This window comes from Bos taurus, chromosome 20 (assembly GCF_002263795.3).
Source record: "Bos taurus isolate L1 Dominette 01449 registration number 42190680 breed Hereford chromosome 20, ARS-UCD2.0, whole genome shotgun sequence".
Lineage (NCBI taxonomy): Eukaryota > Metazoa > Chordata > Mammalia > Artiodactyla > Bovidae > Bos > Bos taurus.
Genome location: NC_037347.1, coordinates 4,702,074 through 4,724,436, shown reverse-complemented (window position 1 = coordinate 4,724,436; position 22,363 = coordinate 4,702,074). Strand labels below are relative to the sequence as shown.

The following is a 22,363-nucleotide window of genomic DNA, read 5'->3' as shown; positions in this document are numbered from 1 at the left end:
TCAAGAGGCTTTTGAGTTCCTCTGAGAGCCAAAAAAGGCTCAGTTTGATGTATTAATCAATAGATTGTTTACCACAGGGGCAAGGGAGGATTTTAGATGTGGCTCTGAAGCTAATCTTAAGGAATGATTAGAAGTTAGATTGGAGTCCACTGAGGACAGGAAGAGTCCCCTGTCTCCACACACTGATGCTGCGCAGCTGAGGGCCTCACGCAGCCAGATGAAGCAAAAGGTCTGGATTTCTCTGTGCTCTCGTTACATTTCATATGTTGGAAATTAATTTTTAAAGTTATGAAAACAATAGGACCAAAAAAAACACAAAAACCTGTGAACCAAGTCAAGTCTTGCCTGTAGGGCATCAGTTTCCTGAACCGTCTTTAGGAGAGGGCATTTCAGTCACACCAGATAGCGCTAGCAATGTCAAGACTTGGGCCGGGCAGCCGGGTCAGGGAGCTCCACGTCCCTGGGTCGGTTAGGGTGTGGAGGAGAGGAAGCTGGCCAGAGGGCAGTGCGGCAGGCCAGAGAGGGAGTGCTGAGCGGCACTGCTCTCGGTGGGGCCTTGTGCCTGCCAGGCACAGGATGACTTCCGTCGAGCAGGGCAGACCTCTGCATCAGGAACCAGAGCCCTGTCCTGTCCACCCTGTCAGCATGAGGGTCTAAGCAGCAGCAGGGCTGTCTTAATCTCACAGCTACTACTGTGCTGCTCTCTGTAGATTATGAAAGACTCCCAATGGGGAACTGAGAATTAAGATGGATTTTACCTATAAAGCAATAAATACCATTCGGAACAAGAAAACATTTCCAACTTTTATTCATAAAATTATTAATCAAAACAGAAAGTGGATTTACAGAACCACATAAACAATAATAACAAAACAGGAAGGAAATAAAATACTCGAGAGAGAGACATCTTGAAAAGTCTTAAAGGCCTACATGCCAGGTAAAAAACCTACAGATAAACCATGGTTGTGCAACAGGGTATATTCATTCCTGCATTTTCTCAATAAGTTCCTCCTTATATTTTCCTTTCTCTTTCCCAACCTGTCGAGATTTGGCTTTGCGTTCAAGAATTTTTTTCCGATCTTTGTCCAGTTTTAGCCTGGTGATGACCACCTGTTAGGATGAGAAAACAAATAGATCTTGATTTCTTTTTCAAGGGGAAAGGACTTAAAAGCATAATTATCTCATACAGCAGATTGTCCCTCAATGATAGCAGCTTGGGTTCCTTCTTCTGCTACCCAATCTCCAATCCCTAACTCCTGTGGGTCTAGGGACCATTTATGTAGTTTAGTGATACAAAGATTGAAGATTATACTACCAACATGGATGGTTTGTCTGTCATCCCCTGGCTGGCAAAATACATTGTTTTTAAAAATACTGCATTCCCACCAGCTACTGGGCGATATAGAGATCACACAGATGAGTGAGACACAACCATTCTGCCCTTAAAGGATCTGAAACTCTGGAGGAGAGACTCTACAGCGTACAAGCTGGGAGTTTAAGAGAGGAACGGTCAATTTCACTAGCTGGGAGTGAGGGCTGAAGGAAGAGGTGTTCTCTCTAGTCCCTCTGCACACTCCCTCGTGGGGAAGTCATGCCTGCAACACTCTTGCTACCAGCTTGCAGACGGGCTGTCACCAAGGATGACAGAGCACACAAGAGAAGAATCTGGATCCTTGATGCTGCCACTAGCCAGTGAACCAACCAAGCCTGCCTGACCTCCCTCTGAAGTCCTTATCACATCTGCCTGTGTGGGCAATACTGATGCCCAGCAACTTCAGCAGGAATGCTGGGACACGCAGCCGCTGCCACTGTGTGGCCCGGGCCATACCTGCTGGGGTGAAGGCCCACGTGGACAGTCGTGCCGTCAGCCTTCTCACGCTGCACCCGTTCAATGTGGATGACGTACTTCTTCCTATACACCTGGACTACCTTGCCAATTTGCTGACCTTTGTAGTGCCCTCGAACCACCTGAGAGAAAATACAAAACTGAATTCTCCCCATTGCTAATGCCTGAATATCACAGTAAGGAAACTAATGATCAGCAACATAATGGCTAACAATGAAACTTTCTGCACAAAAAACAGATTAATCTTGGCAGTCAAATTCAGCCTTTTTTCCCCCCTCCCCTGGTATAAATCTGCTCTGTGTTATTCTAAGTCAGGTGGAGGTTCTTCACCTGGATTTTTTCCTTCTCTTACCTGAACAAAACATTCCTTGAAGTAGGTCGGTCATCACACAACTAGTCCTGAGAATAAAACTAACGCAACACTGTAAATCAACTACACTTCAATTTAAAAAGAAAGAAAGAAATTATATTGACATTCTCACGTAACCATCTAAAGCCCATGTTTTCAAAAAACAATTTATGACCTAGGGAAATTTTCAAGATATGACCTTTAAAGAAAAAAGAATACAAAGCTAAAAACAGTACAGTCTGAATCTTGTGTGTATATGCTTCATACATATGGGATACACAAGATGAAAATAAATCCCAATGTTATCTAATGTTATCTATCCAATGTTATCTAATGTTATATATCTAATGCTTGCCATTAGACAGGAAGTAGAATTCTTAATTTATATTAGTCCACATTTCAAGATTTTTCAGTTAATACAAACATTTTATCATCAGAAAAAAATTAAAATGTCAAAACACTGTGGGCTATTTTCACACATTAAACATCTGTTCATACTGTAATTCTACTCTAAAAATCAACTAGATTATGGTTTTCCTAAAGGCACAAGCCTATTACACAGCAGCCACATGAGCAGAGAAAATGCCACATGTAAAGAAACGGAGTCTCAATACTCTCATCAAGACTACAGACAGATGTTAAAAAGGAGTCAACACACCTGTGATAAAAAGTAGATTAAACACTACACCCAGTGAGGAAGCAGACGGGAAAAGACTAGGTCAATGGACTGAGAGGGTAGGGGCGTGGCGAGGAGGTCATCCAGAGTCCAGCTGGGCACCTGGATGTACGGGCCTGCCTTTCCCAGAGGCATGCAATGGGGTGATTCCATACACAGGGAAGGCCAACTGGGCCGGCAACAAAGACGTGAGAGTCATCCAGACATGGCAACTCAAAGCCTGAGTTTACTCAGGGAACTGCTGGTATGACACAAGGGCAGAATGTAGAAATCTAAGAAAAGCCAACATTTTGGAAGGGTTTACAAGACACTGAAGTGGCCTGAAAGAATGGGAAACCAGGGAGTTTCCCTGGTGGCTCAGGGGTGAAGAATCCGCCTGGCAACGCGAGAGACACAGGTTCAACCCCTGATGTGGGAAGATCCCACATGCCACGGAGCCATTAAGCCTGTCTGCAGCGACTACTGCGCCTGTAGGCCACCACCACTGAAGCCCGTGCTCCTGGAGCCTGCACTCTGCAACAAGAGAAGTCACCACAGTGAGGCCCACCTATGAAACCAGAGAGCAGTTCCCGCTTGCCACAGCTAGAGAAAAGCCCACATAGCAATGAAGACCCAGCACAACCATAAATAAATAAATAAAAGGGAAACCAGGGAGTATTGTGTTACAGGAACGACGAGAAGAAGGTCAGATGCTGTGGAGTGGCCAAGAAGAGAAAGGATTAAGTAACAGATGACAACAAGCTGGTCACTGGTGGTCATGGCTACAGTGCTTTTGGTGGAGCAGAGGGACGAAAGTCGTTTATGGTAAGGCTGTGAATTCACCAGAGGTGGAAAGACGAAGATGAAAAAAGCCTGGCCCAAGAAGCCTGGATCTGAAGAGGACTGGAAAGAGGACATGTGCTCTATGGGGATGTGAAGTTAAGGGATAATTTTTTATTATTTAAGAAGGGGAAACATTAATGTGTTTAAATGAACAAGTATGGAGGAAAAGGTACAGGAAGCTGTAGAGAAAGGAGATAATGGATAGAAGGATCTGAAGAGGGGAGAAGAGAGTGGTGGGTGTCACATTCAGTGGCAGAGGGAACGCTTCAGATAGAAACAGGATTTATAACAGGAGAGAAGGAAGACAGGAGGGGTGGAAATGCAGGTATTAAGCCAGAGGGTGTGGAGCCAGGAGCTCTGGAAGTTCCTGGATAACAGTTTTAATTCCCTCTGTAAAGTAGGAGGAAGACCCAACTACTCAGAGAAAGAGGCAGGTGAGACTTAGAAGATACCAAGAGAGAAAAGGCAGTTTTAACAAACCTAATTGGACTATTTTACTTTCCTGGCTGGAGACGTGCTTACCCCAAATGACCTCTGGAGTTAAGAGACCTGTATTCCTGGCCTGGACACTCATTTTCTATATTACTCTTTATTATTTTACCTGAGTTTCACTGTCTTCATATCTAAAAAGGAAACAGTTCATGCCCCCTTTTCTTTATCTCACGTTCCAATTCCATCCAGATTGTGCCCCTGCTGTGTGCCAGGCTTTGCACTGAGGTCAGAGAAGTTCTCTGGCCTCAGGGAGCTTGGTCTGATGAGTAGTAAGCAGCTAACAGGTAAACATACAGATATATGATCCATGAACAGGGCACATGGGAAGATACTGAGATGGTAAGACCTGCAAAATGAGGAGTTAAGTAAAGGGGAGAAGAACACTCCAGGCAGAGGGAGCATTCTGGACAAAGACTCTGAGCATTCTAAGGACCTGAAAAGATGTGTTTGATGTACAGTGCAAGTGGGGGGCTTGTAAAATGAGATGAGGTTGGAGAATTAGGCCTGGACTGGATCACTGGAGCCTTATCAATGATTTAGATGTTACAGTTAGCACATCAAGCACCACTGATAGGTTTTAAGTAGGCTCTGATTTGCAAATAATTTGTCTGTAGAGAATGGACTAGGGTAACAGTGGAAGCTGAAGATGCTTTGAACTAAAATGGAAATACATAAAGAAGTGTCAGATTTAAGACTTATTTTGAACGTAAAATCAACAGGACATAGTGACAGAAGAAAGGGGTTAGGGAAAGTTAAGAATAACTTAAAGGTTTATGGTATATACAGGTGGGGAGATAGAAGCATCACTTATTGAGGTGTGAAAGATGGGAGGAGAATCAGATTTTAGAGGCAGTGGGAATGTCAGGATCTCATGCATAAGAAGCTTGAGATGTCTGTGAGATATCCAAATAAAGACGTTCAGCAGGCAGTTAGATCTTAGGTCCGTGGTCAGAAAAGTGGTTTGAACCAGGATATAAAGTAGGAAGGTGTTAGCCTAGAGCAGATATTTAAAATTCTAGGTGTAAGTATTACCACCTAGGTAGACAATGTAGGCCAGCCAATGGAAGAGCAGGTGCAGGCCCTGAAAAAAAGTATTTAGGGATCAGACAGAGGAGAACTAGCCAGCAATAGGGGCTGAGAAGCTGGAAGTAAACTGTGAGCTTGAAGTGTCACAGAAGCTAAAAAGGGAGACAATTTCAAGAGTAAGGTGATGCCACCCATGCCAAATGCTGTTGAAAAAGTCAAGGACAGTCAGACGAAGAGGGACTGTTGAATTTAGTCATAAAGAGGTTTTTGATGGTCTCAGCCAAAAGCAGTTTCTATAAAACAAAGAATCCAGGTTTTCCAGGTCTCACAAAACTGGAGAATCTGACAACTGAAGAGCCTGCATACCCCTAAATGGTACCTACAGGCGTTTCTGCACGTCCCTGACTGGCACCTACAGGTGTTCCTGCGCGTCCCTGACTGGCACCTACAGGCGTTCCTGCACATCCCTGACTGGCACCTACAGGCGTTCCTGCGCATCCCTGACTGGCACCTACAGGCACTTGCAATCCCTGGTTCCAGAGCATGTCTGATGGGAAGGGTCCAGAAGACAAGAGGCTGGGCCATACTTCCAAATTCTTTTTTCCACTCTATTCCTGTCACATTCTCAACCTCACTTCTCTCCTGCTTCCAACCTTTTCCTCCTCAAACCTTCCAAGTCCCCGTCCCTTACAGATACACCAAATTCCTTACTTCATTCTCTAAAATAATGGTTCTCAATTGGGGGAGGTTGTCAGGGGTGAATTTTGCTCCCCAGGGACAATACCTGGAAATACTGATAGCTCTGCTTATCCTAACTGTGAGAAGGCGCTACTGGCATCTAGTGGGGAGAAGCCAGGGATGCTGCTAAACACCCCACAGTGCACAGGAGAGCTCACCACAACAAAGCATTACCCAGCCCAAGAAGTCACCAGTGCGGAGGCCGGAAATCCGCTCTCAAATGCGAGCCCTACTGCAACAGGGACCCTGTGGATGATGTTCACCACTGGAGTTCTAGGGAACGGTGCCTGGTCTGGTAAATGCTCAATATATATTCCTTCAAGTTGTGAATATAGCTCTGCTCTGTCTTACTCACCTTCACTTCCCTTCCCTACTAAACATTCTAAGCTCCAGTCAGAGAACAGACAACTTATACTTTCTCAAAATTTCACGCCTCTGATTTGCTTCCCCATTCTCCCTGCCAAATCCAGCACCATCAAACGTTCAGCTTCCACTAAACCCAATGATGCCAAAATCTTACTCTTATTCCAACACCTTCCCCTGCAAAGATCCAACGCACTTCCCCCAAGCAGTGTCTGGGAACTAGCAACCTCTGGACTAAAAAACAAAGCATTGTTTTGCTTGGCTGGCAAAGCAAAGCAAAACTTCTCAAATTTTTATTATTAAAGAATTGAGTTGGAATGCTCTACATTAAGCTGGCAGGCGCTCTCTGGTGACTCTGTGCCCCAACTCCCGTCACCTGCAGGGTCACATCATCTGCCCCGGTCCTGAGGGCGTGTGAGTCTCTTGACTCCTCCACGTCCAAGCACTGTCGACACTCTCCGGCAAAGGCAGCGCCCGAGCGCCACGCACGTGGGTAACTAGAGCCCGGGAGACAATTACCTGGACCTCGTCGTCCTTGCGGATGGGCATGGAGCGGACGTTGTACTTCTGTCGCAGCTCCTTGGAGAGTGGAGACGACATGATTTTCCTGCGCACGTGGGAGGGGGCATTGAAATGACGTTTGCGGTTTTTGCTGCGGTCCGAGGTCACGAAGGGGTTGAACTTCATCGTGTTCGTCTGCAAACAGAGACAAGGGAAGGAGCGAAGGGACGCTGGGTGGGGTACCAGGGCTTTCTCTCCATCCGGGACACTTCTCTCCATCCCCGCCCAGGGGTTCTAGGGAGGTGGCCTCGGAAGGAGACTGAGGGAGGAAAACGAAGGATATGAAGGGTCTGCGTGTTAAGACAAGCGTGGAGGGCGCATGCTGAACTAAACGGGGGTGGGCAGGGGGCGGCACTGGGGCCTTGAGGCTGAGGGACGAGCGCTCAGACTGCAAAAGAATGCACGGTTGGGGGTCACGCAGAGAGATCTCTGGGGAGGCGGGCAGACCCCCGGGCAGGCAGGATTGAGTCCAGTGGAGCGGAGGGCTTCCCGGCCGGAGAATTCACCGGCTCCACTCACTTACCGAGCGACCGCCCAGTTCAGAGGATGCGCGCGTAGGGACGGAAGCGAGGCTTCCTTGCTGCGCAAGCGCAGAAAGAAAACAATGCTCCATTCCCATCAGAAGGAAACTGAATAGCGCCCCCTGAGGCTTGGGGTGGGATCGCAGTGGCTCGTTTCCAGGGACCCTGGATGGCTTAGGCGGCTCCGGGGATCACGCCCGGAACCCAGTGACTTGGTGCCGCCCGGGAGAAAGGGCAGATTTGTAGGGCTTGCAATAAAGCCTTGTTGATGTTCTCTTTATGTGTGTGTTGGTCGCTCAGTCGTGTCTTAATCTTTGTGACCCCATGGACTGTAGCTCACCAGGCTCCTCTGTCCGTGGGGATTCTCTAGGCAAGAATACAGGAATAAGTTGCCACGCCTTTCTCCAGGGGATCTTCCCGACCCAGGGACTGAACCTGGGTCTTCCGCATTGCGGGCAGATTTTGTATAGTCTTAGCAACCATGGAAGCCACCTGTTCTTTTTAAAGGTACATTATTAATAGTCTCTTTCCTACTCAAAACTCTTTGCCCCTGTTACCCTCCTCAGAGGTTGTTTAGGCAAATGATCGGGGTGATTATACATCGTGGTGCTTTAAATGCAATTGGCTGACTTGCTTCTTCACAATCACTGAGAAATCTGTTCAAATGCAAATTTTCATGTTCCACTACAGCCCTACAAAATCAGACAGTATTAGGTTGGGGTCAGGGGCTCTGAATTTAGAGCAAGCACACCAAAGACTTTGAGGTGCACCAATGTTTGAGGGACATTACAAACCAACCATTTGTCTTTTGCAAAACTTTCCCCCAGTCTTTTAGAAAAGCTGGGGTTGTAGAATGACACATGAACTCAAGTGGCTCTTCAAGTTGCTGAGCCTTGGGGAGATGCCTCCATGTTTCTGAGCCTGTTTACTTATCTGTGAAATGGGTGATCTAAAGTAGATGACTCGTTGAATTGTTAATGAAGACTAAGTGTCTTAATCTGGTTTTGTGTGTTTAGAACAGTATCTGGCACATAGCACTCAATTATAACCAGCTATTAATGGCAGCCCACTCCAGTACTCTTGCCTGGAAAATTCCATGGACGGGGGAGCCTGGTAGGCTACAGTCCATGGGGTCGCAAAGAGTCAGACACGACTGAGCGACTTCACTTCACTTCATTATTCCTAAGGGCTTCTCAGGTAGCTCAGTGGTAAAATAATCTGCCTGCCAATGTGGTTTGATCCCTGGGTCAGGAAGATTCCCCTGGAGGAGGAAATGGCAACCCATTCCAGTATTTTGCCTGGAGAATCCAGTGGACAGAGGAGCCTGGTGGACTACAGTCCATGGGGTCGCGAAGAGTCAGATATGACTGAGCATGCAGGCAGAGAGATTAGTCGTAGAGAGCAGAGGCCTCTTTGTGGGCCTTGCTCCACAATGGCCCTAAGGGCAGGCCACACCAGAATCACACTTTGGCCATTAACTCCCAAAGACGCAAACTGTAAGCTTTCTGTGTTTGATCTAACACGTGCAGTGTGCTCGTGCCAACTGAAGCTGTGCTCACTCTCCCTTTTTAAATTCTGTGAGTCTTTAAAAACTTGGTAGCACAGCTGGGATTCTTCCGACTAGCGACCCTGCGGGTTTGGAGGCATTGCCCTGCCCGACTCACCCTGGGCCCGCCCACCCTTGCCCACCTTGTCCCCACCTCACCCTGCCTGGTCGTGCCAGAGCTCCTCCTTCCACTCCAGGTAGACAGACAGACAGACACACACACACACACACACACACACACACACACAAACACACACACACACCATTATGTGTGGTGTTGGAGGTGTTAACTGATGCTGTGGTAATCATGATGCAATATGTAGGTATATCAAGTTAACACACAGTACGTCTTAAATTCAGAATGTTATAGTTCAATTATATCTCAATAAAGCTGGGGGTAAAAAGGAAGTCACTTCCAATGGGCAAGGTGGGAGCAAATGCCATTATGACTGAGTGCACATAGATGGTCATAGAGTTTTCAGAGCAGCCCTTACAGCGTTCATCAGACCCAAGCACCCAATAAGTTGTTCATTCATACATTCATTCATTCACTTGCTCAGTGGCCCCTTCTTGGCTCATTCATTGTTTCCCTATCACATTCATTCATTTACCCACACATGCATCCATTTGCTCATTAATTTATTTGCCATGTATGTGGTACCTACGTGGTGGCACAAGTTTAGGGCTAGAGCAAAGAGATATGGGAAGGAGTGAAATCTGGTCCCTGCTCCCAAGGAGAGCAGGGCCTCACTGGTAAGGGGCAACCATGTGAGGGTAGATCCTTACAACCCAAGATTATCAAGATATAGTCACCATCAACTGGAGAGGACAGCCATTTCTTCATCCCCACCCTCTGCCCTCTGCTTTAGTCATGTCTGATCCTTTTCAACCCCATGGACTGTAGCCCACCAGGCTTCCCCGTCCAAGGGATTTCCCAGGCAAGAATACTGAAGTGGGTTGCCATTTCCTCCTCCAGGGGATCTTCCCCACCCAGGGATTGAACTGGCATCTCATTTATGTCTCTTGCATTGGCCAGTAGCGCCATCTGGGAAGCCTCTGCCTCCTATGGCTCAAAAGAATTAAGGGACATCACTAGATAAAATGACAGAAGACAGAGGTTCTGCCGTTCTAACAGGATTTAATAGATTTAATAGATAGAAGGTTACTACCCTGCCACATGCCTACCTTGGAAACGCGCACAGAGACTGGCATAAAGCCCTAGGATCTAGCATAGTGCCTGGCTCAGAAGGAATGCCAGGGGAACATTTTTATGCCTCCGAGGCAGAGAGTAATGTGGTGGGGACGTGTGAGAGCCCTGGATTCTGACTGCCTGGGTTTGGATCTCCACCACTTACTGGCCTGGGAGCTTTGGGTGACATATTTAGCCTCTTGGTCACTCACTTTCCTCATCTGTCAAATGGGAATAACAACAGTCCCCACCTCCTGAGTCTGGTGTCAGGATTCCGTGAATCTTTAGCACAATGTCTGGCACAAAGTAACCACTTAACACATGGTAGAAATAATTTGCTTTTTTTTTTTTTTGCCACTTTATGTGGCTCATGGGATTGTAGTTCCCTGACAAGGGATCAAACCCAAGCCTTCAGCAGTTAAAGTGTGGAGTCTTAACCACTGGTCTGCCAGGAAATTCCAAGAAACTATTATTTCTTAAATGAGTGAATTATTACAGCTTGTATTAGGTTGAGCATTTACTGTCAGACATTGTGCTTTATAAACATTACCTTATTTAATTTAGTAAACAATCCTTTAAAGTGTCCCTTTTACAGGTGAGAAAACAGGTTCTGAATGAGATGGGAGCATGATTCACTATCAGATACCTAATCATTATTGCTATCTTGCAGCCAATAAGATAATGAGAATATCTACTGTTACTAACACAGGAAGGTATCTATTACATGAGGAAAAACGCAAACTACAAAATAATGTTAACAGCATGATTCCATTTTGTTTATGGAAGAATATCACAAAAGTATTAAAAATGATGATCCCTGATTAGTGAGTGGGATTATGGGTGACTTTATTTTTAATCCTACTTTCATTCACTCTTGATCTTTAAAAAATGTATTGGGTTATAGTTTATTTACAATGTTGTGTTAGTTTCAGGTATAATGGGTGACTTTAATTTTACTTTTTTCCCTTTTTGCTCTTCTCTGCTTTCCCTCTAGTGGGGCTATGAGCATGTATTATCTGTGTAATTAAAATCATGTTGTAAGGGTTTAAAATTTTTGCTGAAGAAGATCCACCTACGGGATTTCCCTGGTGATCCAGTAGCTAAGACTCCATGCTCCCAATGCAGGAGGCCTGGGTTCCACCTTTGATCAGAGAACTAGATCCCGCATGATGCACCTAAAGGATCGAAGATTTAGTGTGCTACAGCTGAGATCCACCGCTGCCAAATAAACAAAAAACCTCAGCTCTAATACAAACTATTAAAAAAAAAAAAAAATCAAGTCCCCCAGTGTTCAATTGAGCTTTCCTTTGCAGGCTGTTTAAAAGGGAGAAAATAGAAAAGCAAAAGTACCCTCCCACTTTCAATTCCCAGCCCCTCTTTAGGGGGAGGAGTCAGTTTACTCTTTCGACAGGGATTATGGGTAGAAAGGCAGACCCGCACAATCCTCCATAACCCTGGTGGCGTGCGAGCCTGGGTCTGAATGCCAGCTTCACCACGTGCTAGCTGTGTGCCCCAGATGAGTTACTAAGTTCAGTGTCCTCCTTTAAAAAGGAGGCAGCTGCCACCTTGTAGGACTGCTGTGAGGATTAAGAAAGACAAGGCCTGAACCATTGGTAGCTATTACTATAAGAGTTGAGATAAAAATTACTCATTTTGGTCGGAATACAGTGCATGACCTCATCACACAAAACTGATGGAGGACAACTGCTGGGAGGGGCAGGGCAGGGGAGCATCTTGGGTGAAAGATCTCCACACAGGCCCCTCACATTGGCTTCTGTCTGCTGGAGCGGCTAAGGGACCAGCTTCCTAAGAAGGGATCAGGCTTGCCAGTGGCCTGCCATTTGTTTTGGGCAAGAACCAAAAACAAGCTTGTGACGTTTAGCTATAGAACCTAACTACACAGCTGCCACTTCTAAGCCCCACGGCTTCAGCCTACTTCTCCCCAAGCTTCCCAGCACCACCCCGCCCGCAAGCAGCATGAACTCAGCACGAGAGCTCTCCTGAGCTCCTCACTGAAGCACCTCTGCGACTTCGCCTCTGCTGCAGCTGCAACACCTCCCCAGGAGAATCCATTTCTGCCGGAACCAGCACAGCCCCCAACCCATCACCTAGCCCACTCTGGGTTTGTATCATAAGCCCTGATTGAGAAATCCTCTCCCATGAATACACTATAGTCTGCACTTGGTTAGGTAACAGAAAGAACTGGTTCAGAAATCATAAAAACGACACCAGGCACTTCCCTGGCAGTCCAGTGGTGAAGACTCCATGCTTCCACTGCAGAGGGCAATGGGTTTGATCCCTGGTTGTGGAACTAAGATCCAGCATGCCAAGCAGCTTAAACACACACACACACACACACACACACATTACCTTAAAGGTTTTTTTACATCAATGTAAAACACATCGGCAGCCAAGACACAGTAGCAACCTAAGTGTCCATTGACAGAGGAGTGGGAAAAGATGCGGTACATATATACAATGGAATATTACTCAAATGCAATAATGACATTTGCAGCAACATGTCCATGGATGGACCACAGACTGTCATGCTGAGTGAAGTCAGAGAACAAGAAATATCATATGATATCCCTTATATGCAGAATCTAAAAAGAAATGATACAAATGAACTTATTTACAAAACAGAAACAGACTCACAGATTTAGAGAATGAATTTATGGTTACTAGGGGATAGTTCGGAGAAGGCCCTGGTGACCCACTCCAGTCCTCTTGCCTGGAAAATCCCATGGCGGAGGAGCCTGGTGGGCTGCAGTCCATGGGGTCACTAAGGGTCGGACACGACTGAGCGACTTCCTTTCACTTTTCACTTCCGTGCATCGGAGAAGGAAATGGCAACCCACTCCAGTGTTCTTGCCTGGAGAATCCCAGGGACAGGGGAGCCTGGTGGGCTGCCGTCTATGCGGTCGCACAGAGTTGGACACGACTGAAGCAACTTGGCAGCAGCAGGGGATAGTTAGGGTGTTTGGGATGACATGTACACACTGCTATATTTAAAATGGACAACCAACAAGGAATTACTGTGTAGCACAGGGAACCCTGCTCAACATTGAGGCCTGGACAGGAGGGAAGTTTGGGGGATAATGGATACATGTATACATATGGCAGAGTCGCTCTGCTGTGCTAAAACTGTCACAAGATTGTTAACTGGCCGTGTGTTAGTTGCTCAGTCGTGTCCGACTCTTCACAACCCCATGGACTGTAGCCCAAGAGGCTCCTTTGTCCTTGGGACTTCCCAGGCAAGAATACTGGAGTGGGTTGCCATTCCCTTCTCCAGGGGATCTTCCCAACCCAGGGATCGAACCCAGGTCTCCTGCATTGCAGGCAGATTCTTTACCATCTGAGCCACCAGGAAAGCCCCAATATAAAATAAAAAGCTAAAAATAACACAAAACATTGGGCCCATCTTTTGACTCTAAGCAAAGCTTTTCACTGAGCTTTGCATTTCCTCTGTTGGAGTTCTCCTTTATCCTCCTTTTGTAAACTACGTCCTTACAAAAACCAATCCCAGGGTTCCAGGTTTCATTTTCTTTACCATGGAATACGAATTTACAGATTTTCAATGTGGATGCAGAATCCTCAAGGACTGTCCTCCCCCAACCCTTTTCAGTCATCTTCTTCACATTGAATTTGGTGGGGTCTTTTTTGGGGGGGAGAGGGTAGTTGCACGACCCCTGAAGTAGGAGCATGGAGTCCTAACCACTTGACTGCCAGGGTATTCCCTGAGTTCAGAGGCATTTTGAGGAGGGGGTGGCAACTCACCTTTGCCAGATCTCTCCAAAGTATTCAACTTAGTTTTCCTCGATCCTTTCATTTTTTGATCGTATTTCACTGGTTAACTAAGTCACATCACTACAGCACAAAGCCCAACTGGCACAAACAGGTTTGGGAACACATCTCTGTCTGTGTGTACACTTGGTCGTGTCTGACTCTTTGCAGCCATGGACTATAGCCCGCCAGGCTCCTCTGTCTGTGGAATTTTTCAGGCAAGAATACTACAGTGAGTTGCCATTTCCTACTCCAGGGCATCTTCTTGAACCAGGGATCGAACCTGCGTCTCTTGAGACCCCTGCACTGGCGGCCGATTCTTTACCACTAGTGCCATCTGGGAAGCCCATACCTCTGACTACCGGTGGGCATATACTCCTGGTCACTAGCTTTGAGTGTCACAATAACTCAAATGTCACACAGAGTGTTAAAGAGAGAATAGAGAGGGTCAGTGAAGAGTCTCTTGCAGACTGGTGTGCTCTCACACTCATCTCTGATATGTTCATCCATGTCTGTGCAGAGAAGGCTTTGAAGCACTGGGCAGCAGAAGGGCAAATGTCCATGCAAGTCCCTTTTTTACAGCTGGTGAGGGGTCTCCCTTACTTGATCTGGGAATACCTACGTGGAACAAGTACTGTTTTTGAAAATTTACCATGTACCACTCCCTGCATACATGAGCTCGTTCTGATCCAGTATAATTTATTTGCACAAACTATAGATTTAATTTCTGCAACAGTGCCTTGAGGTTAAGGACCTGAACTGAGGCTATGCAACTGGAAAGTAAGTAGATCAGGTTAACACAGCGTAGTAAATCAAGCTCAAATACCTCAATAAAATAAATTTTTCAAAAAAAGAAGAGGAAAGAAAGTAGCCGATTGCGGAACATTCTGTAGGGATTCAATAAAGGAAGATTGAATCCAAGGGTTCCTGACTTTCTGATCATGCTCACAGATATTCCCCATATTTCCCAGCTTCTCTCCTCTAGAATGAAATTCCATTCTGACTACGATCCCAGGCTCCAGGCTACCCAGCCATAAGCAAGTCAAAAGTAACACACAGCAATGTTTCTGAAAATCAGCCTTTTAATCTATTTGAACCCAATGAGTGGGGAAAGAACTAAAACATTTTTTTTCCCTTGAGATTTTCCTTATGAGTCAGAGGTGTCTCTTCCATAGGAAACTGACATCCCCTATGTCCTCAAGGATTTTTTTTTTTAATGCATCAACGTGGGATTTCAATTCACGTGCATGCCACACACTTCCCCACCCTGCCCTGCCCACTCTGCACAGGCACACATATTCACACACCCAAGGGACTCCTTTTGTAATGGGGGAAGTGAATGCAAAAAAAAAAAAAAAATCCATCTGAGTGGCCACAGATACCAGAAATAACCAAATACAGTTTACATTTACTTCCATCAACTCAAATGCAAAGGGAAGCTTCTCTAATTGGAATCTAGAGCCAAAAATCACAAAAGGCAGAGACTTGAACCATCCATAGAGATAATTTAAAAATGCCTTCTACTGGACACTCCCCTTAATTACAAAAGTATGCAAACAATCTTGATATAAATGGAAAACAGTGGGCAGCTCTCTCACTGGGACAGAGGGGCATACCTAAAATTCCCTGGGTGGGATTCGTGCCTGGACCACGGCCCCTCCCTTCCAGGACTAAAGGGGAAGCAGAAGGGGGAGCAGTGGGGTGGGGGCCCACCCAGGAGCCAATGAGGAAACAGTGGAGCCACCCCAGGAACCAGGACTGAGTTGCTGTGTGGCCAGCTAATGGGGAGCTTGGTGGGGCAGGCGGGCCACAGCTGGGTTCAGAGAGGTCCAAGCACTGTGCACCCTTGGGAGCCCAAGGTGGACGTGCTAAGATGGGAGACGGGCTGGTCCACTTGGCTTCTCCCACCTAAGGCTTTGAGATGGCTGGCAGCCATCTGGGAAAGGCCAAGACATGATTACTTTAGGGTCGCAGAAAATGATGCTTCCCATCTGGACATCGATGTACAAACCATGTCTAGTTCTCAAAGGATGACTTCCCAGTCACAGCCTGCCCCTCCACCAAGCCATGCTGGGGCCACACAGCATGGGGGCTGAGGCACGTTGGCAGGGGGTGCAGAGGAATGAGATGAAGAGAGGAAGGGGAAGTCGCCAAGCGCCCAGTGACCAGTGGGCAGACTTGAGTCTATGCAGGCTGCTGCCCTGCCACTGGGCTTCTACTTCTGGGTAGGAAAGGAAAGGCGTGGGAGAGAGGGCCTTGAGGCCTGGGCTCTAGGTCAGGCAGGAAGGGATGGAGCAGAGGCAAGGGCTCCATCTACAGCGCCACATTTCAGGGCCCTGCCTGGGAAGTACCGTACTTTGTTGAAGGAGCCAGGTGGGAGGTGCCCTTGGGCAGCCTTGTCCAGAACCTGGAGCCCAGGTCTGCAGGCTGCCTGCCCAGGAGAGAACCCAAGTGGCCAGTGGGACCAAATCGTGAGGGCTGCGAGATTGTCAAAGCCTGGCTGCGAGCTGATCGGCATGGGTCTGGGCTTCCCCCCAACAGGGAAGGGACTGCACCTCTCCCAGGAGTGTGTCCCCAAGCTGTCCTGGCCTTGTCTCTGGTCTTGGGGCTCCTCAGGGAAAGAAAGGGGTGCCCCAACTTCAGGCAGTGTAATTTATCTAAAATTAAACTTGGGGAAAAGAGGTAGCGTCGAACCCAGGAGCCACCCCCTCCCTCCCCTCACCCCCACTTTGGGACACAGCCAGGTTTTGGGCCAGACAGAGGGCAGGAGGAGATGGGGTGCAGGGCAGGGCTGGTGGTCTCCCGGGTCCTTGGCCGTGGGGCCGGGCAGGTCATCAATGCATCTTGCCCAGCTGGATCTTCTTCCAGGCCTCCGAGGCTGTAAAGATACACGAGTCCAGAATGCCGGCCACAGTGAAGGTCCCACCAATGATGGCACAGATCTGAAAGTGGGGGGAATGGTCAGAGGTCAGTGGGGAAGGGAGCAATGGCCAGACCTCCCTAAATCACAAGATGAAGAGCTCAGCAAGTACTGACGCTCTGACCCGTTATGTCCACCCCGTGGTAACCAGTGGGATGTGGAACACATCCAGGGCTCAAGTAAAAACAATAATAAAAATAATTATTGGACTTCCCTGGTGGCCCAGTGGTTAAGAATCTGCCTTCCTTGCAATGTGGGGGTTCAATCCCTGGTCAGGGAACTAGATGCCACACGCAGCAACTAAAACCCAGAACAGCCAAATAAATAATTAAAAAAAAAAACAACTGCTGTCATAAGGGGCTGGTTATGAATGTCACCTGTATGTCTGTACTTCCTCAATTCACATAGTAAGGTAAGAACTACAGCAAAGCAGACAGCACTCACACACCCTTCTGTGCCAGGCCTGGAATGCTGATGTGCCCACCTCGCTGAACCCCCAGCCAGCTCTAGAGGGAAGGACTACTCTTACAACCATAGTGCAGCCGCGGAGACTGAGGCACAGGGCCACTCAGTCACTCGCCCAATGACACAGCATTTAGTGGCTGAAAAGTGAAAGTCACAAGTATTAGTCGCTCGGTTGTGTACAACTCCTTTTGTGACCCCACGGACTGTAGTCCTCCAGGCTCCTCTGTCCGTGGGATTCTCCCGGCAAGAATACTGGAGTGGGTTGCCATGCCCTCCTCCAGGGGATCTCCCCGACCTAGGGCTTGAACCCCGGTCTCCTGCATGGCAGGCAGATTCTTTACCATCTGAATCAAACTGGAGTTCAAAACATGGCCCTTGGCTGCTTCCCAGGTATGAACAGCCCACCTCACAGAATTACTCAACTTTGCTTTGAATTTGACAGGACTCCTACTTGTGACGCATCAACATAATGCTACATTCTCCTCAAAATGTTCTGGCTTACCTATGAGTGCTTTCTGGGGCTATCAAAGAAACCAAAGTGCCTAAAAGATTTGTAAGGAAACTTTAAATGTACTTTTTCCCTAAAGACATACTTAAACCATTCATAAAAACCAGTGTTACCCACCACGCCGTATGCCCTGGAGGGAGGCACCTCTTCTCTCATGTACACATGGGGTCCAGAGAGGGAAAGAGTTTGTCCAAGGTCACATAGCAACGGTATGCCAGAGCCGAGTCTCTGCCTCCCGAGCTCTCACTTCTCCCCCCATGCCACATTTAAGCAGGGAAATGACCACGGGGCTCAGGAGAAGCCACGCTGGGCCGCCCCGCAGGCCCCTGGCGCTGAGCACTGGAGGATTCTGGGAGACAGCAGCGCCTTCCTGGGTCCTCGGTGCCACGTGGACGAGGCCAGGAGACACAGTGGAGGCAAGAGGGAAGTGTGCATCGCACCAGCATTTATTTTTGAAATTATATTTCCACCAGATGAGCTAAGCGGAGGCCTGTGAGGCCCAGACAGACAGAGCGGGTCTGTATGGATGAGCTGTAAGCAAGCAGCTGGCATTCCAGTAATAACAGCCCCAGAAACCGGAGCAGCCCCCCAGGGAGAGAGGAGGATGGGGGTGCTGGGGGGATTATTATGAAGTGTTTTCAGCGGGCAAGGCCTCTCCCCGCCCGCCTCAGAGCATGACGCAGGGCCCCTTTTCAAGGAAGATGACGGCAGGGAAGCTGGGTTATTTCGGTAGAGTGGATCAGATGATGGGCAATTTTATACCACAAAAAGCTTTTAGAGCTTGGATCAGAGGATAGGAAAATGTGACTTAAGTGCAATGGAGCAAATAATAAAAAAATAAAAAATAACCACACACACATATCTATATTCATCTGCACACTCTGGAGCCTGTGTGTGTGATGATTCACACACACCTGGCACCCAGACTGAGCTGCTTTCACGGGGCTGGCCCAGAGCAGAGACAACACATGCACCGAGGCACGGGAGCAAACGCAGAGCTGGGGGAAACTGAGGCCTGGGAGCGCGGCAGGCTCTGTGGGCATCCACTGCTGCTGCAGCCCTGTGCCCCATTACCCTGCGTGCACTCAGGCGCTGGCCACCAGTCAACTGAGGGGGAGCTCTGGCGTCTTCAGGGGGAAGGTCCTCAGGGGCTGAGAGGATCTAGCTGCCGCCTGACGTGGCCACCGCCCCCCGCTTTCCTCATTCTGCCTCTGGTCTGCTGGAGCGCCCCACCTCTGCACATCCACAGGGGGTGAGATGAGGCAGGGGTCATGAGGAGAGGGTCTTGGGGTGCTCCCAGGCTGAAGGGCTCCCTGGACTTCAACAGATGGTGGCCACAGAAAGCCCCAGCACCAGGAGCCTGCCACGTCTGCACTCGTCCTAGAGGGTGGTCAGGCGTGGCCGTGACCCTCATCCCCAGGAGGTCTCTATGTCTGAAATGCAAATGCGGCCATGAGGCTGTACCAGATGGTTTGTCTGCCTTCAAACTTGGGCCCTCCCTTGCTGGTGGTAAGATGACGGCTTCACCAGATCTGGCTGATGGTTGGGGGGAATGACCAACCACACGTGTTAGCAGGCGGATCCAGCTCTTGAGATAAAGGCCTCACGGAAGGGAGCATGGTGACTTGGCATCTCCCTAACCAAGGAGCGGGGACAGGGCCCAAGATGAACACGAAGGAAAACGAAGCGAATCATGTCCACGACACTCATTCCCCTGCCTGCTGCTCTGCAGAGCTGGGAGAGCCGGGCCTCTGAGTGCAGAGTCTGGGAGGTGTGAGCCTCCTCACGGTACACAGCCAAGGTGGGGAGATAAGGACTGAGGAGCCCGCAGCAGCCTTCCTGGCTATGGCAGCGGGAAGAGCTTGGCCTTTGGAAGCCGAGTTGTCTCATGGCTGTCACCTTTTAACTCGGCACGAGAGCGCCTTCCCGGGCCCCAGTTTTTTGATCTGCAAAATGGGCAAACCATTCCTACTTTGCCAATGATTGTATTGTAGGCAATGCCTCTGGAATGCCTAGCACTTAGTAAGTGCTCAGTAAATGGGACCTCATCTCACCTTCCAATTGACTGGAAGGCTCCGACCTTGTTGCTAAGATCTGAGATTTTTCTAAGCCTGCTGCTGCTGCTGCTAAGTCACGTCAGTCATGTCCGACTGTGCGACCCAGTCTAAGAAGAACAACATATAAAATATCACTTATTCCCCAGAGCAGGTCTTTGGGGCTAAATTTCCATTCTCTACCTGACTCTTTAAGCAAAGGACAAGGCAATTTATGGAAGGACAGGGCAGTGAGGATGTCCCAGGTACTGCAGGCAGGTTCTTTATAGTTGCTCAGGTCCCAAGCCCTCTGAAGGTCCATTCTACAGATGCAAACAGGTTTGCAAGAAGCATATGTCACAAAGAACACGCCTGGAGGCAAAGCACCGCAGACCACAGAGGTTGTTTCCAGGCCTGGGCCAGGCAAGGAGCGCCCCTTAACTCCCCATGCCCTACCCCAACTCTATGGCTTAAAGCTCGCTGTCCTGAACGCCCCAGGGAGAGAAGTCAGCAGAAGAGCCGGAGCTACATAGGCTCAGGACATGTTCACTGAATAAAGGAGGGAGTGAGAGAGAAAGAGCAGAGGAGGAGTGAGAGAATGAATGAATAAATCAATGTCCCAAGGAGAGGAGGAGGAGGACTCCACGGCCCAGGCAGGGGGCAAAGAAAACTTGCTCTTCCAGGTGTGGGCCAGGGGCTGGTGGGTGGAGGAACAGACTCAGGATGTTGGAGGCCGCTCCTATCGCTCCCTGAGCCTCAGTTTCCTAATTTTTACAAACAGGAAGGCTGATCCCCATCCCTCCCCATGTCAGGACTGCTATGGGCTTGCCTGTGTCACACACCCCCCCTTGACTGCCTGTTCCCTTGGCTTCCTGCATCTCCCACCTTTAGGCAGGGGAACAACCTCGGGGGTGGGGGTAGGGAAGGGGAGAGTGGGGCTGCTGAACTGGGAGTGGCCACCCCAGCAGGCACACGCGAGCCCGCTCTGGTCAGCAGGCCCGCTCCGGTCAGCAGGCCCGCTCCAGAAATGGAGACGAGGACAGTTCAGTACGGAGGCCCCAGTGAGTCTGGGAGATGCACGCTCCTTTGCTTCCATCAGAAGCCATCCATAATGCCCCTCTGTTCTCAGGCTGACGCTTCCTCCCTGTGGCTCCCCCAGCTGCCCGCCCTTCCACTGTGGGGAGAATGAAGTCAGCTCGTCTACCTTAAGAAGAAGGAGCGTGTGTGTTCCCTTGACATTTTATTCATGGCTCTTGATGCCTTATAATATGAAGAGGACACGTTCCAACCACACTGGCTGGTGGCCTGAATCCCTCTGTTGTTCCACCAGGCTCCGGAGTCAGCATTCCTGGGGGCAGCTCCCAGCTCTGCAACCCTGGCTGGGAAAGCCAGTGGACCTCCCAGAGCCTCAGTTTCTCTCATCTGTGAACGGGGTCCACTAGGAGGCTCTGTCCAGCTGCCTGATGTACCACTGGAAGTGCCTGGGAACCATTCGTTCACTTTGCTCCTGCAGGCAGCCCAGCTTGCAGGGCTCGGGGAAAAGGCACAGTCTGAGGAAATAAATAATGAATCAGAGTCCCATCAAATGCTGGCGGCGGCAGTCAGGCTGGAGCCTCAGATGAGAACACCGAGGCTGTGGCTGAGAGAGGTGGGGGCTGTCGCGGAAGGGAAGCTGATGACTGGAGCTGGGAGAGGTGGGAGTAGAGGCGGGGAGGAGAGGGTGTGGTGATCTCCAGCCATGGGGTCATGCCTGCCGAACCTCCCACTTGCGCCCCTTATTCCAGGGGGCTGGGGGGAGAGAGTGGAGCCCTTTCCTTGCCATTTTTACAGTGGCTGCAGCTGCAAAATACCCAGCACCCTGGAGACTTCCCTGGCAGTCCAGTGGTTAAGACTCGGGACTTCCAAAGCAGGGGGTGTGGATTCAAGCCCGGGTCAGGGAACTAAGATCCCACACGTCATGTGCTAAAGCCAAAAACACAAGAACCCCAAACCCTCCCCGTCACTGCCCCCTCTGTTCAGCACCTACTATGTGCCAGCGCCGAGACTGCACTTTTCCTCTGCTTTCCCACCCCATCGTGGCAAGTGGTGGGGCAAACAGGCTGAGTGCCTTTTCATAGTGAGGAAACAGAGGCTCCGAGACGGAATGACTTGCCCACAGTCACACAGCTATACCCAGTGGGCAAGCAGGAGGAACACCCAGGTCTGGGAGGCTACAGGGGGTCTGCTTTTCTTCAGTTCTCCCACCTGCTTCTCCCTGACCTGAAGGCTCCCCTCAGTCCTCATCTGTACGTACAGATGGCTTTCTTTTTTTTTTAATAGATGGTTTCTTTCTATTTTGTTTTCTCAGCTCTGTTAAGTCTTACATATCAGATATCCTGAGGTAAGAAGTCTCTGTCAGGGAAGTTCATGAAGAAGCTGTGGGGCTGTAAAAATAAGTGTGGTTTATACAACGTAGCCCATGCCATTCTAATACTCCTTCCTTGTGTCAGAACCTGCCCTAGAAAATAAGTGCCAGGCGCTTCTGT

At 48.8% G+C, this 22,363-nt stretch overlaps 2 protein-coding genes across 5 annotated transcripts in view; both read right to left on the bottom strand.

Annotated features, from left to right (window-relative positions):
• Positions 1-783: 783 nt before the first annotated feature.
• RPL26L1 (ribosomal protein L26 like 1) lies at positions 784-7,452 on the bottom strand. 2 transcript variants are annotated; one of them, NM_001192837.2, is made up of 4 exons: positions 7,397-7,452; positions 6,832-7,008; positions 1,829-1,968; positions 784-1,110 (listed from the first exon to the last, which is right to left on the bottom strand). In NM_001192837.2, the coding sequence occupies exons 2-4, from the start codon at positions 6,997-6,999 to the stop codon at positions 1,092-1,094; spliced, it is 327 nt and encodes a 108-aa protein (NP_001179766.2). In that variant the 5' UTR covers positions 7,000-7,008; positions 7,397-7,452; the 3' UTR covers positions 784-1,091. The 2 variants fall into 2 exon arrangements, with proteins under 2 accessions (NP_001179766.2, XP_059734739.1); XM_059878756.1 differs by lacking the exon at positions 1,829-1,968 and having other exon boundaries at positions 792-1,110; positions 7,397-7,435.
• A 7,522-nt stretch (positions 7,453-14,974) lies between these two features.
• Positions 14,975-22,363, bottom strand: part of ERGIC1 (endoplasmic reticulum-golgi intermediate compartment 1) — a 114,379-nt gene continuing 106,990 nt past the window's right edge. For 2 of the 3 annotated variants that reach the window (XM_059878792.1, XM_005221420.2), the window contains exon 10: positions 14,975-16,854. In XM_059878792.1, the coding sequence (XP_059734775.1) occupies positions 16,747-16,854 (108 nt within the window). In that variant the 3' untranslated portion in view covers positions 14,975-16,746. 3 annotated transcript variants of the gene reach the window in all.

Excerpts from the sequence above, each read along its gene's own strand:
- RPL26L1 (NM_001192837.2), bottom strand. The coding sequence starts at position 6,999 with ATGAAGTTCAACCCCTTCGTGACCTCGGACCGCAGCAAAAACCGCAAA. Across the intron at positions 1,969-6,831 it reads GCAAGGACGACGAGGTCCAG|GTGGTTCGAGGGCACTACAA; the intron begins GTAATTGTCTCC and ends ATTTTCTCTCAG.